The sequence below is a fragment of the Ascaphus truei genome, chromosome 8 (genome assembly GCF_040206685.1).
Source record: "Ascaphus truei isolate aAscTru1 chromosome 8, aAscTru1.hap1, whole genome shotgun sequence".
In the NCBI taxonomy this organism is placed as follows: Eukaryota; Metazoa; Chordata; class Amphibia; order Anura; family Ascaphidae; genus Ascaphus; species Ascaphus truei.
This window is the reverse complement of record NC_134490.1, coordinates 51,742,874-51,758,747: the sequence shown is the minus strand read 5'-3', so window position 1 is coordinate 51,758,747 and position 15,874 is coordinate 51,742,874. Positions and strand designations below refer to the sequence as shown.

The window sequence follows — 15,874 nt, the reverse complement described above, 5'->3', positions numbered from 1 at the left end:
AAGCTGCAGCTCAAGCTGCTGTTTAAAAAAAAAAAAATTCCATTCAATATGTGCATCAATACTATCTGCACAATGATAAGTAATTAGCTAAGTTGCCGATCGATCCGTTCTCCTGTCATCAATCACTGAAGATTCGGCTCGGGGGTTCATTAAATCTCTGTCAGTGCAGCAGAAGAAGACCCAAGATGCAAACATCTGTGGGGAAGATCATGTGACCAGGCAGTCACTAGATACAAATGGTGAACTGTTAGAGAGGGGGCAGGGCTCAAGAGCCAGAGCCAGAGTCTGTCTCAGAAGAAGGGGGTGTGACTTTGTAAATGGTTGCTATAGAAACAAAAATGCTTGTTACATTAGAATACATTAAAAAATGTCTTTAAAAATATTTTTTTTCCCAAAAAGAATGCTACAAGTATCTTCTCATAGCACAGAACCGATTTATTATAAAAAAAAAACACATGTAGGATATTACTTGAATTGCAGCTTTAATGGACCATGTGTATAACTGACTTGTCGCACATACACTACAGTGAGTTCTAGCTCCTGTAATCTCCTTTTTGCCAGAGTAGGTTGCAAAGTTAAAGGTTGAGGTGACATTTCCCCCCTCCCTTCAGTGTTCATCAGCTTCTAACTAGCCCTTAACAAAACCTTTTAGGCAATATGTACGGGAGATGTGGTAAGCCATATGGCATCTCGGTTAAAATGGGTCATAAGATGTCTAACTACACAGCACCACTTAGTAACTAAGGCCCTGTGGATTTGTGATTGCGTTACACGGAGTAAGGCTACCAAGAACAAATGTCAAAGGTTGTTAAACCTATCTTCAGTTTATAACTATTGTTACAATAGGTACAGAAAATGTGACTTTACCAAGACGACTTATTCCCTATTCTTCCGTGTTTCTCATATAGTAACTCGTTCGGACAATTCCTTCTATTGAGCTTGTCAGTCATTATCCCCCCAAGAAGGATGATAATAAGCTTGTCTGTACTGTACATTCTACGCGTCACATTTGGTTTGCTTCCAACAGGATATCCATGGCAGGGAACATTTATTGACACACCCTAATGGTCTCATCTTATGTCATTGCAGGGTGACATGAGATAGTGAATTCTCCAGAATCTCTGCACCAGAACCCCCCCCCCCCTCCCACACACACACACTTATTATTCTTAACCAGGGGCTAGATCATCATTGTTTGTGGCAATCAGTGAAAAGGTCTGTTGTGAAAATAAGAATTTTTTTTTTTTTTTTTTAATCATAGTTGTTACCATGGGGTCCGTCTGTGCTGACCCTTAGCTCGGGGGACTCCCCGGTTCCATGGGATAATTATGCTGCTGGTGTCATTGGCAGTCATTTTATTTCCCAAGGAGAGAGCATGGCCATGTACACCGGTAATTACTTCTCCAACCAGGCAGTCCCTGGCATTAAAAATAGCACAATTCTGCACTGGAGGACCAATTATGTGAAAAAAGAAATACAAAATTCCCAGGCGGGACTGCTGCGTTAAAGAAATGACATTACAGTAGAGAGAAACCCAAACACTGTAGAGAGAGGTAAGAAGAACGATGTGGCAAAACTCTACAATTTACAAGCGGTTTATAAGATCACCTCTGCATGTAACACAGAAAGAGGAGAACCAGCGTCTGATACTACTGTATATAGGATAGCTGAGTTTACTCCTAAATTGCCTTTAGGCAACTGCATTTCCTGTAATGGTTCCAACTTACTGCCATGGTGGAAAAGAAGTATTACTTTAATACAAGGCTTCCTCCTCTTTTCAAAACTTTCCCCTTATTTCTTACAGCTTATACGAGTTGATGAATATAACAAGGCTGCCACCTAGTGCCTCCCACTGATTTATTTCAGTGTATAGGGCTGTTATGGAAGCAAGAAACGTTTTTTTCGGTTATCCTACTTTGAGGTTTTCTTTAACCTGTCCATTGACCATCGCGTTTCAGATACATACGGACCTGCAACATTTCCATCAAGATTTCATACACTGTGCAAGTAATGCAATGTAATCTTTCTGCCTCAAAGACCCCCAATATCTCTACCAGTTCGGCACATTCCCAGCAGACACAAACTCATGCTGGTGAAGGGCTGTTTTCTCTGCTGGTGTTTGATATTATACTTCCGGATCCCAGAATCCTCTCTTTGCCAATGTAGGCTTGAGTATTCATCCACTTTTCACTAGCCCTTAAAAAAAAATCAGGTGCCATGTATTTACCAGTAATTTGTATTTGATATATTGCATACACTACAGGTGATATGTATCCTACAATATATTACTACAGTATGTTGTGAATATATAATATTTTGGATTATTTTGCATTAAAAAATACGATGTTCCACCGCTTCCATTCTGCACAAGATTTAACGGTTGAGCTTTTCTTTGTCTTTTCAACGCCTCTAATGATCCAAGGCTTTTCAACGCCTGTAATGATTTAAGCTGCTGCTATACTCTGTCTCCAATCTATTCCTATATAACATACTTGGGATGTTAAATTCTGAAGTAGCTGAAAGTCACAGAATGCCACAAAATGGCAAGCAGCTCGATTCCACAAGCACATATTTTTGTGAGATGGACTTCAGTTTACAATGATCTTTAGAAATTAAATCTCAGTTTATAAATAACAAAGCTTGGCCGTTTGCTGTAGGACTGTGGAATCCGGAACGGGATTTCTTTGCCTCTCTCTAGCACAGAATATCAATACCGCAATGATAACCAGATGCATTACAGAGGTAAAATATACTCAGATGTAATTGCATTTCTTAATATCCATTGATTTTCCAAGTTTGGTGTTCACATCTCCAATGCTACAGAGATTTCTAATGAAGATATGAAAAGGCCCCACTGTATTTTATTCCCAATAAATTGGAACTAATAAACTTTAATAGGCTCTGTGTTCACAGACAGGTATGACAGTTTAACCTTACGCTAAAGCCACAAACACGCTCAATAATTGTTATTGATCTTCGAGTGCAGTGCAAGGACTGTCACATGTGCTCCAGTGAAGAGTGTCATTCTGTCACGGAGTGTGAACCATTGAAGCAGAGCATATAGAGCACTACCTAAGGTAAGGGTGGGCAACGCCACTCTCAAGAGCCAACAACAGGGCATGTTTTTAGGATATCCCTGCTTCAGCACAGGGGGCTCAATCAGTGTCTGTCTTTGACTGAGCCAATGATTGAGCCACCTGTGCTGAAGCAGGGATATCATAAAAACCTGACCTGTTGGTAGCCCTTTAGGGCTGGAGTTGGCCCCTCCTGGTATACGTTCATCGAAAAACTGAAACCCCATCTCACTATGAGCACGGGAAAACTTGTTCCCTTTTCCCCTCACTGTAAAAGCGGTCTTACCAATAAATACGGTATTTTTGTATAATACTGTATAATGCTGTAATATTTACACAATAAATAGTAACCTGTAGTGTTAAATATCCATAGCTCCAAGCCGTGTGGTGTTCTTGTGGAATGGGAGAAATAGGGGGAGCAAGGGATTAGAGCATACACACAAACGACGACAATAATGTATAAAGCTTAACAAGGGGCCAAAAAAGCCTCTAAGGTGGACATGGGATGGGATGGTAATAATAAAATACTCACGCGGCCCTGTGTGAGTAAAGGTGCATAAGGGTATCTTGTGTGGTGGAACCTGACCCTTCCTGGTAGATGGTCAGATAGGGGATAAGGATAAATAGCGATAATAAAATATGGCAATAAGCAGTGGTCGACAAATCACCAAAAAATCTACTCGCCAAACAAAAAAATATACTCGCCACCTATTACCACACGTGTGCTGCTTGGGCCAATAGGAGCTCGCCACGATGTTAAATCCACTCGCCCGGGGCGTGCAAATGTATAGGTTTGTCGAACACTGGCAATAACCATATAATACTTACACGGCCCTGTGTAAGCACAGATAAATAGTAACCTGTAGTGTTAAATATCCATAGCTCCAAGCTGTGTGGTGTTCTTACAATGGCATTTGTCATTCTCTGGGGTCTTGTAATTAGCAATGCACCACAAATAGCAAAGAACACCTAACTTTTCACTTAGGCTGCCATAACTCCTGCAGTTCTCCAAATTCACAATTCATATTTCATAAAGAGCATTTTTGGAGCTTGTTCTTTGCCCAGCATGTTTAACCCCTTTGCCGCCAAATACGGCCTCTTAATCTAACCCATAGTGGCATGAGAAATTCTCATTGCGTATACAGTATAAAGTACTGTATGACGTAAGTGACCAGATTACATTTACCTGGCAAAGGGTTAACTTGGAGGGATTCTGTAAAACATTTAATTCTGCTGAGTTCGATAACCAGAAAGCATTTCATCCAGGAAAAAAATTAATATGGATTTTACAGACAACTGCTAGATAGCTGGGTAATACCACAGGTCTTTACAATGGTTTAACATCTGACAGAAGACAAATAGCATGAGTGACCCCAAGGGTGAAAGGCTATCTGGCATACTGCACAATTTATCTCTGAAATAAGAAGATTTATGGGTCTCTGCTGCTATAGAAAAGTCCGTCTCTAAGGTGTCTTCAGTCTGCAAAGCCTATAATGGTCATTGTTATTTCATCTCTCACATGGAGGTGTTGCCACCAATATGAGGAGAGATATACTGTGCGACGCTTCTTGCATTAATAATCAGGACACTTGTATATTGTACGCTCATGCACAGTGGCGCACGTGGAAGAGGTCGTGCTAACATTTCAAAATCCCTTCTACTCTTCTTGGGGAAATCTAGGGATAAGTCTCTCTTTAAATAAAGTGTATAATGTAAATGCAATCAAACACTTTTACAACCTTTTACTTTAACAAGCTGTTTTACTAGCTGTGGCAGTAAGACACCCAAGGGGAAATTCATCAAAGCCTCCATTTAAATACCAACCCTAACGATACATCTTTTATCCTCTGCAGTGCTGAAAAGACTTCTTACAATGCATTGAAACATAATGTACTTTGAAGGTGTTAAACCCTCACTTTGTACCTTTACTCCTGTTAAGTGGCTTGTAAAAAATAGTTTGAGGAGTAGTCTTTATTTTACTGACCACTTTTTATTCATAATAAAAAATAATATAGATAAATAGCAAGCCCGTTATCTCTCACAAACTCAAACCTCCGGTGGCGTGTTATGATAAAGGGGACACTTCCACGCCTCGTGATTCAGCCTCCTCAACGTTTCATTGGTTTGTGATAACTTGTTACATACAGTATGCTTGCTTTATCACATTATTTTATGTCTTTAATTCCCATAATATTAAGACTCATGTTGGCAACTTATAAATAATTGAGTAAAGCATTATTAATAGATAAGAGCAATAAACATTCTCCCCTCAGTGGCTTTTTCCTGTAAATATCTGTATCACAAAGTTGAAGGAAACTTATCCGGGGGACTTTAGAATAGGTTAATGAAAAACAGGGAAAGAACCCACACAGTCAACAGCAGGGGTGGCCAACTACAGTCCTCAAGGGACACTAACAGGTCAGGTTTTCAACTGAGCCACTGATTGAGCCATCTGTGCTGAAGCTGCCACTGATTGAGCCACCAGTGCTGAAGCAGGGATATCCTGAAAACCTGACCTGTTGGTGGCCCTTGAGGACAGGAGTTGGCCACTCCTGGTCTACAGCTCCCTCATCCCACTCAACCGCATCACTGCTGTGCTTTATGTCCTAACCCCAATATATTTGGTTTGGATGAGATGCTAAAGATTGTGCTACTTACAGTAACAGGTTCCACGCAGGGGATTACCCAGGTATCTGTTCTCGGAGTCACATCTGCAAGGACAGAAATAAAACAGTTTTGAGATCATTAAGATAATATATTAAATGTCTTCTGCTTCTGGAAGAACACACAAGTTCATTTTCGTCTGCTGCTGTGCAAAACAAAAAGAAGTGAGGGACCGGAGAGGTTTATACAGTGTAACAAAGAGGCAGGCAGAGAACAATGAATCTCCGTGCACTGCAGTCTCCCTAAACATTCCAATGGCATAAATGACCCCTCAAATAACTCCAGTGCAGTGTAAGGATAATAAAATCACTGGGCTTACACTGTATTGGCACATTTTATCATGCAAATTGACACCTTTCTCACAATAAGAAGATGCTTTAATGTCTGTTTCTGGTGGAGGGTTTTTGTCACTTGTTTGCTCACCATAACCTAGAAAGTGTGTGGTTGAAACTTATCCCAGCTTCAAATGGCAAAGCCAGGAAGCAACCTCACACTGATGGGACCAAAAAATCAAAACAGCTGTCTGTGAATAGGTTTCTCTTTAACCCAGTTTGTGCTGAAAATCTGTGGCAGGTATAAGCTTATAGGGGTCCATGTTAAAATGGATATGAAGCACAAGGTGTGCTCATTTGCATGTCATTTCCCAGAATCCCTTGCTGCAGTGGAAGCACTGTATGCTAGGAGATAATGGGTTGCAGACCTGTCTGAGACGTGTGAATGTGCTCACAAGTTAAATTTTTAATTTACTCCTAATTGGATGTGGTTAATATTTAGTATGCCACAGACAAGCAAACGTCTATTGTGCCCTTTTTGCAGTAAATCGCAGAAGTAGAACATGGTGCCTTGATTTTTGCAGGCTGACACTTCCAAAGTCACAATGTTATTGTGATGTGATGGGCTCAGTGACCCCATGTATTCAGAAAGCATCGTACCGAAAAATAACATATACTCACTACTCTCTTCAAATGACAAGAGAAAAGAAAAATATTATTGTACTCTAATAGTAACCTTCTGGGAATGGGAAGCATGCCATATCAGTGAGTAATATAAAAAGGGCTTGATGAGATTTTGAAACAGTGTGGATGTTAGAGATCAGATAACACTATTTATCTATTTCTGTAGCTGTTTATTTAAAGTGGAATAACTTGCCTTGCATTAGCATGCCATGCAGAACATACTGCAAATACCGCGTCATTCACGGAAAGCGGTATATATTATTGTGTGTATTCCAGTTGTACAGCCAAAGCCTTGATTACTACCAACATTAAGACTGGTGCTGAGAAAATTTGGCTATTTTTGCTTTTATAAGAATTTGACATTTTTGCGAAATATTCTGTCTTTACCCACACAAAAAAAGTTACCTCCCTGTTTTTATGGAAGAAAAAGTCTGCATTTTTTACAGCAATTCAGGCGGCAAAAGAAATGCCGCTAGGTCTGGGCTCTTCAACCAGCTCTCCAAAGGGGCCAGATTAAAAAAAACATTTAGGAGTAGAAGGGCCACAGGCTTATTGTAATGTCATTTTAGCTACACTACTTGAAAAGTATAACATTATAGTATTCTATGAATACTCAGTTTGAGTATATATCCCATCTAATTGGTTCAACTTGAGGTTTTAGTTACTATGAACTAAAACCTCAGGTTAAACCAATGTAACCAATTATTAGATGAGATCTATAATCACACTGAGTATTATTGGTCGAGTTCAGAGCACAGAAATTTTCTTAGCTTCCATGATCATTGCAACACTCCTCCTGGCACTTAATGGAGCAATCCAAGTTCATTTTTTTAATAAACAGGTGTGAAGCACGGTGTCTCTGGAGCTGGACCTCTTTGATTTCAGCTCCGGGAACCCCATGCTTCCTGAGATACCTCCGTCGGAGGTGCCGGTATCTCTCTGCTTTCTAAATGTCCCTGTCACGCAGGCCAATAGGAAAACACATGGGATGATGTCACAGCTTCCTATTGGCCCGTGTGACGCAGGACATTTAAATCGCCATTACGATATCCCCAACTAGCCCAGCTGGAGCTGCTACCAGCACCCGCTGTGGAAGTAAGTATCTCGGAAAGTAGTGGGTCCCCAGAGCAGAAACCAAAGCAATTCAGCTCCGTAGATCCCCTGCTTCAAACCTATTTAGAAGGTTGGACTGCACCTTTTATATACAGTATATATATATATATATATATATATATATATATACAGTGTTCGAGAAACCTATACATTTGCACGCCCCGGGCGAGTGATTTAACATCGTGGCGAGCTCCTATTGGCCCAAGCAGCACACGTGTGGTACTGGGTGGCGAGTAGATTTTTTTGTTCGGCGAGTAGATTTTTTGGTGATTTGTCGACCACTATATATATATATATATATATATATATATATATATATATATATATATATATATATATATATATATATATAAAAGAACAAAAAAATGTGGCGCCAGAGTAGTACTAGGTGAACTATAAGTGAATGAACTGTAGTGATTCTATATAAATAAAGTGCATATGATTCTTAAAGTGTACCTAAAATTTTACTTAAACTACAATTGTGCAATAATGGATAATTTATACCTAACCGTGATATTAGAAATTCTATTCTACATAACACAACACCTTAAAGAATATATAACAAATATGAAAAATATTATTAAAAAAATATATATATATATACAATACAAAAAGTGCTAAAAAATGAAAAACATGAAAAAAATATAAAAAGTCCAACCAGTCCTTCAATAGTCAGTCCATATGAATTGGTATGGATGTGTACAAGGGGGTCTTCGGCTGCTCTCAAATGGGATAAACCACCTCCACGAGTACCTACAAGCAAAAAAAGAGAGAGAGCGCACGCCCCATAGCATAACACTGTTGTATATTTATTTAAAATAGGGGAAGGGAAGGAACAGGGGGGGGGGGGGAATCAAACTCACAAGATGTAAGAATATAAAAGGCAGTTTGTGAATAATATCACCACCATCCGGTTCTGCTGGGCAAAATCACCTCCCGACCACTGATCAGGACGGCTGCAAACCGGATACCAGGGACGCCGCTACACCGTTTATCTGCTGCCCAAATTCAGCTCTCCACTTCCGAAATGGCCGCTGTATTCTTCCCGCGCTGTGTCTGGCCTCAGGCGCGTGCGCAGTGTCTTCGTGACGTAATCGCGCTCTCAGTTTCCCTGACGCGTTTCGTCACCAGTCGGCGACTTTCTCAAAGGGCTGATGATTCATGGGTAAAAGTCCTGCCCCTTTATACAGCCAGTCCACCACCTCAATACTCATTCATCAGGTGATTGTTATCTACTCACAATAAGCTTCTAAGGTGCCGCTTATAACTTTAAAAATACACAAGATGACTAACTGTTAAAAGAGCAGATTACAGACAATATTATATAGAAATTGACACTTAATGTTTAAAAAATCTATGAAACTTAGTTGTTATAAAGGAATACACATTTAAAGTATATAATTAATTAAAAAACTGAATTACACTCTTATAAAATGATAATTTAAAAATTAAACATAATGTATATATTGGGATAAAGGGACTGTCAGACAAAATTCATCTGGCACATATAGCCCATATTATTCTATCAATTATTAATTAAATAACATATTAAAAAACAGATGAATCCCTATAATTGACACATAGGAGCAAAAAGTGACACTAATAAAGTACTACACTAAATGACATAATATTGAAAAATGTATTGCAAGACAGAAAGTCCAGGGGATATATTGGGAGAGAGAAGGAGTTGCATAAATGGATATATTGGGAGGACTACAGCTAAGAGTGTCATTGTGTATATATACCACATATGAACAATATGATTTAAAATAAAATATCTATCAACACATGTGTACAAAAAGTGATCCCTATTTATAACAATGTATATATATAATGAATAAAACAAGGATGATAATATTAAAAATAAAAATGAAAATAAAAAATATATATAAGAAGAAAAAGGTGTGTCTAATATGAAAATTTAAAATGAAGATGAATATGAACACAAAAATAGGGATGAGTGAAAGGTGTTTTTATCAATAAAAGTGTACTGGTGAATATTATATGATGCCAAAAAATAGGATCTGAGGGAATGGTGAGGAGGGAGGGAAAGGGGGGGAAAAGGGGGGGAAAAAAAAAAAAAAAAAAATGGAAGGGGAAAGGGAGAGGGAAAAGGGATCGGGAGTGGGAGGGATCTAGTGGGAGGAAAGAGAGGATGGAAAGGGTGGGTTGGAATGATGAATGATAGGATGCATGAGTGGAGAAAAAAGAGGACAGAGGAGAGAGCTGATGTATAAACTCACATGTTCAGAGCGACGAGAGTCCAAGAGGAAGGAGATCAGACTAGAGTGCTTGCATCCAGGCACTCATTGAGTCCACCAGGGGTAAGTGTCCCTAACTGGTGGATCCAATAAGTCTCCTGTCTGCACAGGATCTTGAATCTGTCGCCTCCCAGAGCACAAGGTAAAATATATTCCAGGCCCATAACTGTCATACATTTCGGGTCCTGATTATGTTGAATTTTATAGTGTCGGGAAATGCTATTAACAGTTAGTCCCTTTATTACACTCCTTCTGTGCTCCAGGAAACGGGTGCAGAGGGACCTAGTGGTGCGACCAATATAACGTAGCCCGCAACCACACTGGATGCAATACACCACAAATGTACTTTGACAATTAATGAAATTTCTAACCTGATAGACAATATCTCTATTGGGAGAGCTGAATTCAGACCCCATCTTCAAATGTCTACAGGTAATGCATCTACCTCGTCCACATTTATAGTTACCTTTTAGGCCACTGTTTAACAATTTATTGGTCACTTTGTCTGATTTCAATTTAGTGGGGGCAATAATGCTTTTCATACTTCTGGCCTTTCTGTAGATAATCGATGCTCGATCAGGGAGAATACTTTTTAAATGTGGATCACATCTGAGAATCTCCCAGTGATTGCTCACAATCTTTTGAATGGCTTTGTGGGACTGATTATAAGTTGTAATAAATCTCAAACTGGATTTAACATTATTGTCCGCAATCACTGGTGAACTATATCCCAGACGAGATGTAACCTGCCTATTTTTGGACGTCTGCAACATTTCTGATCTATCAAGAGAGCCGACTTTCCTGAATGATTCAGAGACTAGTTTACTATCATAACCCTTTTGTTTGAATTTGAGGCTAAGTTGTTCAGACTGCTGGACAAAATCAGTGTCTCTGGAGCAGTTTCTCCTGATTCTGTGAAACTGCCCCAGAGGAATGTTCTGTAACCACTGCTTTCGATGGTTGCTGGAAGCATGGACATAATTATTTACAGAGACTTCCTTAAAATGTGTGGATGTAATAATATTAAAATCTTCATCTGTGGTAAGTAGTAGATCCAAAAAGACTATGGAGGTGGCATCTATATTAAATGTAAATTTTAGTCCTAAAGGATTATCATCCAATGTTTTAAGAACTTCCAATAATTGTGCTTCTTCTCCGTCCCAGATGAAAATCATATCATCTATGAAACGGCCATAGTACACGAGGCCCGCTCCAAGATCTTTATTCTGCCACACAAATCTCTCTTCCCAGAAGCCCATGAAGAGATTTGCATAGCTGGGAGCGAACCTCGTGCCCATAGCCGTTCCACAGATCTGTAAATGAAATACTTCCTCAAACAAAAAATCTGTCTTGCAATACATTTTTCAATATTATGTCATTTAGTGTAGTACTTTATTAGTGTCACTTTTTGCTCCTATGTGTCAATTATAGGGATTCATCTGTTTTTTAATATGTTATTTAATTAATAATTGATAGAATAATATGGGCTATATGTGCCAGATGAATTTTGTCTGACAGTCCCTTTATCCCAATATATACATTATGTTTAATTTTTAAATTATCATTTTATAAGAGTGTAATTCAGTTTTTTAATTAATTATATACTTTAAATGTGTATTCCTTTATAACAACTAAGTTTCATAGATTTTTTAAACATTAAGTGTCAATTTCTATATAATATTGTCTGTAATCTGCTCTTTTAACAGTTAGTCATCTTGTGTATTTTTAAAGTTATAAGCGGCACCTTAGAAGCTTATTGTGAGTAGATAACAATCACCTGATGAATGAGTATTGAGGTGGTGGACTGGCTGTATAAAGGGGCAGGACTTTTACCCATGAATCATCAGCCCTTTGAGAAAGTCGCCGACTGGTGACGAAACGCGTCAGGGAAACTGAGAGCGCGATTACGTCACGAAGACACTGCGCACGCGCCTGAGGCCAGACACAGCGCGGGAAGAATACAGCGGCCATTTCGGAAGTGGAGAGCTGAATTTGGGCAGCAGATAAACGGTGTAGCGGCGTCCCTGGTATCCGGTTTGCAGCCGTCCTGATCAGTGGTCGGGAGGTGATTTTGCCCAGCAGAACCGGATGGTGGTGATATTATTCACAAACTGCCTTTTATATTCTTACATCTTGTGAGTTTGATTCCCCCCCCCCCCCTGTTCCTTCCCTTCCCCTATTTTAAATAAATATACAACAGTGTTATGCTATGGGGCGTGCGCTCTCTCTCTTTTTTTGCATATATATATATATATATATATATATATATATATATATATATATATATATATATATAGGTTTTTGTCACTTTTTTTACTCACCATAACTTAACTCAGTATTATGGTTTAGCCTATCCCTTAGCCTCTCTTGCATTCCCAGTAAAATCAACCCCACACTGATGAGACCCATCAAGGTCGAAACGGCTGTCTGTGGGTGGTTTTCTGGGTATGCACCTTAACCCTGGCTGTGCTCAAAGCTGTGACCATGCAGCAAGCTTAAGCCTATAGGGAACCATGTTAAAAATGGTTATTGAGGCAAAAAGTGACACTGTGTGCTCATTTGCATGTCATTTCCCAGAATCCCTTGCTGCAGTGGAAGTGCTGTATGCTGGGTGATAATGGGGGAAAGGCGGGGTTGCAGACCTGCCTAAGACATGCAGATGAGCATACAGTTATATTTGCATATTTGCTTTCCTGTGGAGGGTTTTTGTCACTTTTTTTACTCACCATAACTTAACTCAGTATTATATATATATGTGTTCTCATGATGGGGGGAGGGGTGTGACTGATATATTTTGTGGGTAGAGCTCACTAATTTGTTGTATTTTGATATATATCCATGTGGCTGTAGTTTTGTGGCATGACAGGATGCCTGCCCCCCTGCATCTGCACTGATAAAGACTACCTGGAGAAAAGAATGTCACTTCCACCATTTTGTGCCTTAAATATCTAAGAAACGACTGATAACAGACTTGGTTTCATGTAACAAAATATTTCTAAAAAGCACGTGCCCTGGCAAAGGGTTACAGAGTATCTAGATTATATATAAATGCTACGATATGCTCACATTTGTAGCATTTATTTATGAGGCAACACCAACATATTCAACGTTCTGTGCTGAACAATTGGGGTGAAAGGCAACAAAACACACAATAACAAATAGCAATGTCTACTTCCTGCGATGCTTCAGGTAAAGCAGCAAAACACGTGAAATCTTATATTGTTTTTATAAAAGAAATCAGTTCTGTAGTATTAGAAAACAGTGACTGCATTCTTTGATTTCTGTAGCAGGATTTAACCCACCTCCCCAGCAGTGCAAGATCTTTGCAACACTTTCCTGTTTGTGATAATTTGTTGCCAATGTTCTCAGCATTTTGAGCTGAAAACTGTAACAATAGATGATGTTAACTTCATAATATAAGGATACATTGTAGCTGCTGAGTTACACTAACTGAAGGATTGATTGAAACTGAAAGGCAGCCATTATGCTAGGCACACAATCAGGATTTGTACAGCTTTATAACAGGATCACCAAATATTTGCAGTTTAGTTAGAATGTAGAATTATACATTGTCACATGCTTTACATATACAAATAAGAAAAGAAAAAAAGAACAAAACAAAAAAAACAACAGGGAAAGTAGTATTGCTGCTTTAAGTTCCGCCTCTCCTGCCAGCCTCAACTTTGCAAAGGTGAAAGTATATTGCAAATAATCCTTCACTAGCTAAAACAAACTGAGGGGAGATACAAATACTTCCAGTGTCATTAAAGCAAGGGTTACTGGGGGAAAGAATGCAGACTGCTTTTCCTCTCACCCTGTGCTCTAAGTACTGAGTAATTCAATCACACAGAAGAACCCTTTCAAGTGTTTAATAACCATTAACTCCTGCAAACAACCTGACAGATGACTTTGCACAGGCCAGAAAGCAGTTACCTGTGATGGTCTAGCACAGGGGTGCTCAACTGCAGTCCTCAAGCCCCGCATGTCAGAATGACTGAGTCACTGATTGAGCCACCTGTGCTGAAGCAGGGAGATCCTGGAAAACTGACCTGTTGGTGGCCCTTGAGGACTAGAGTTGGCCACCTCTGCTCTACACGGTAAACTAAGAGCCTGTATAATACATGATTCAATATTAGTTAAATGTGATTTATCAGTCGTTATCTGGCAAAACTCCAAATATTCCCCTCATTTCCAAGGACAATTAAAAAAAAGAACCTTAAGCAGCCTATTCTTTATAGCTATGACATGACTCAATAGGGGAAGGTTTCATCTATCACTATACTGGCCTTCTCAAGGATGACCATCCTCATTTATTTTGAGAGTCTTTCCTCATTTATCTGTCCAAAGCCAGAAACATTTCCCTCGTTTGTCAAAGCGACTTGGAAGCCTTATCTTTCGCTTCTGCGGCCGTGCGGTCTTCAAACGAGAATAGGACAAAATAAGAATCTTATTCTTTGGTATCTGAATCTACAACAGTAAATAAGACAAAAAAAAGGATAAATAGGGGAAGTACGTTTGAGATCTTTTTACAGCTACCTTAGCCCTTAGTCTTATATTATAGTTCCTCAGCTACTAAACCGTAGTCAGAAATTAATTGTGCCTGCAAATTCTGTGTACAGAACTGTATATATGGTCAGTGCTTCTCATGACAATATCGTAAGATAGTATGTATTTTAATCAATCTGGTGCTTCAGGGGTTTATGTGGTTACCGTCTTAAAATACAATATATTGGGTTTATGACAGGCCAAGACCCTGCACGGGTCTGTGTTGATCTACAAAGAGGGTTTAATTGGGGGCGCTATCAGTAAAAGTTAAATATATGTTGTTTAGAAATGTATATGTCTAGACATAAATATATGGCTATAAACGATAGCCTCAAAGAAAACTAACATTCCTGAGATACCCCTCCTTAGTTGGATGTCTTTATTAAAAATGAGAATATCATGTGACGTTATCTACGCTGCATAATAGGGAGGTACATATGTCACCATTGCGATTATACAACACAAACCGTACCACACACTTCATGGGTAAGAAGTACCAAGGACAGATATTCATTTGTCACTCAAATTTAGGAGCAAGATGGTCAAAATTAGTCTTGTTACATCCGACATAATCGCCTGAATCTATTGATATGACTTACGTGTCTAAGTATTAGACAAAGGAAGTTTTGAGTGCGTTTATATATTGAGGCAGGAAATTAAACATCTTTTTCAGGAGTTTTTTTTTTCTGTGTCGCAAAATTGTCAATCTAGCAGCTGATATACGACAGGGGTGGGCTTATGTTGGAAAAATAGTACATAAGTCTTAGCAAGGTATTATGAAAATCAGGATTCAACAGAGGTGTGTTTGGGATCAAATACGTGAATTTTTATCTTTCTACGCCAGTGTCCTCTCCGAGGAAGACCAATGACATATGGTAATGTACCATATAGGGATTTCTGTTTTCTGTTTCATCCTGTTATTTTAAGAAACTGTTATGCCTTTATTGTATCTGTATGTTCTTCTAATCCTTTTCTGTAATCTAAGCTCTCAATTAACTGATGCACACTTTGTAGCGAGTATTTAGATTTTTGGACACATTTTGCTACAACAGATTTTTGTATGTTAAGTGCATAGTTTTTTCTATAATAACCAGGGACCTGAGACCCTTGCAGATATATATTAATGACATATTTTGCATTCTTCTCGGGTGGTGGAAGCAGATAGATATGATTGCAATTGAGTAAGGGATTAATATGATCTCATTGAAAGTACCTTGCACAGGAGAAAGATGAGTTCGCTAGAGTAGCCATGTGTATTAAC

At 39.0% G+C, this 15,874-nt stretch overlaps 1 protein-coding gene across 8 annotated transcripts in view; it reads right to left on the bottom strand.

Annotated features, from left to right (window-relative positions):
• The window catches only part of ATRNL1 (attractin like 1), a 662,687-nt gene that overhangs the window by 347,626 nt on the left and 299,187 nt on the right, over positions 1–15,874 (bottom strand). For all 8 annotated transcript variants that reach the window (XM_075611983.1, XM_075611984.1, XM_075611985.1 and 5 more), the window contains one exon: positions 5,733–5,785. In XM_075611983.1, coding sequence (XP_075468098.1) covers positions 5,733–5,785 — 53 coding nt within the window. The remainder of the gene's footprint in view (positions 1–5,732; positions 5,786–15,874) is intronic.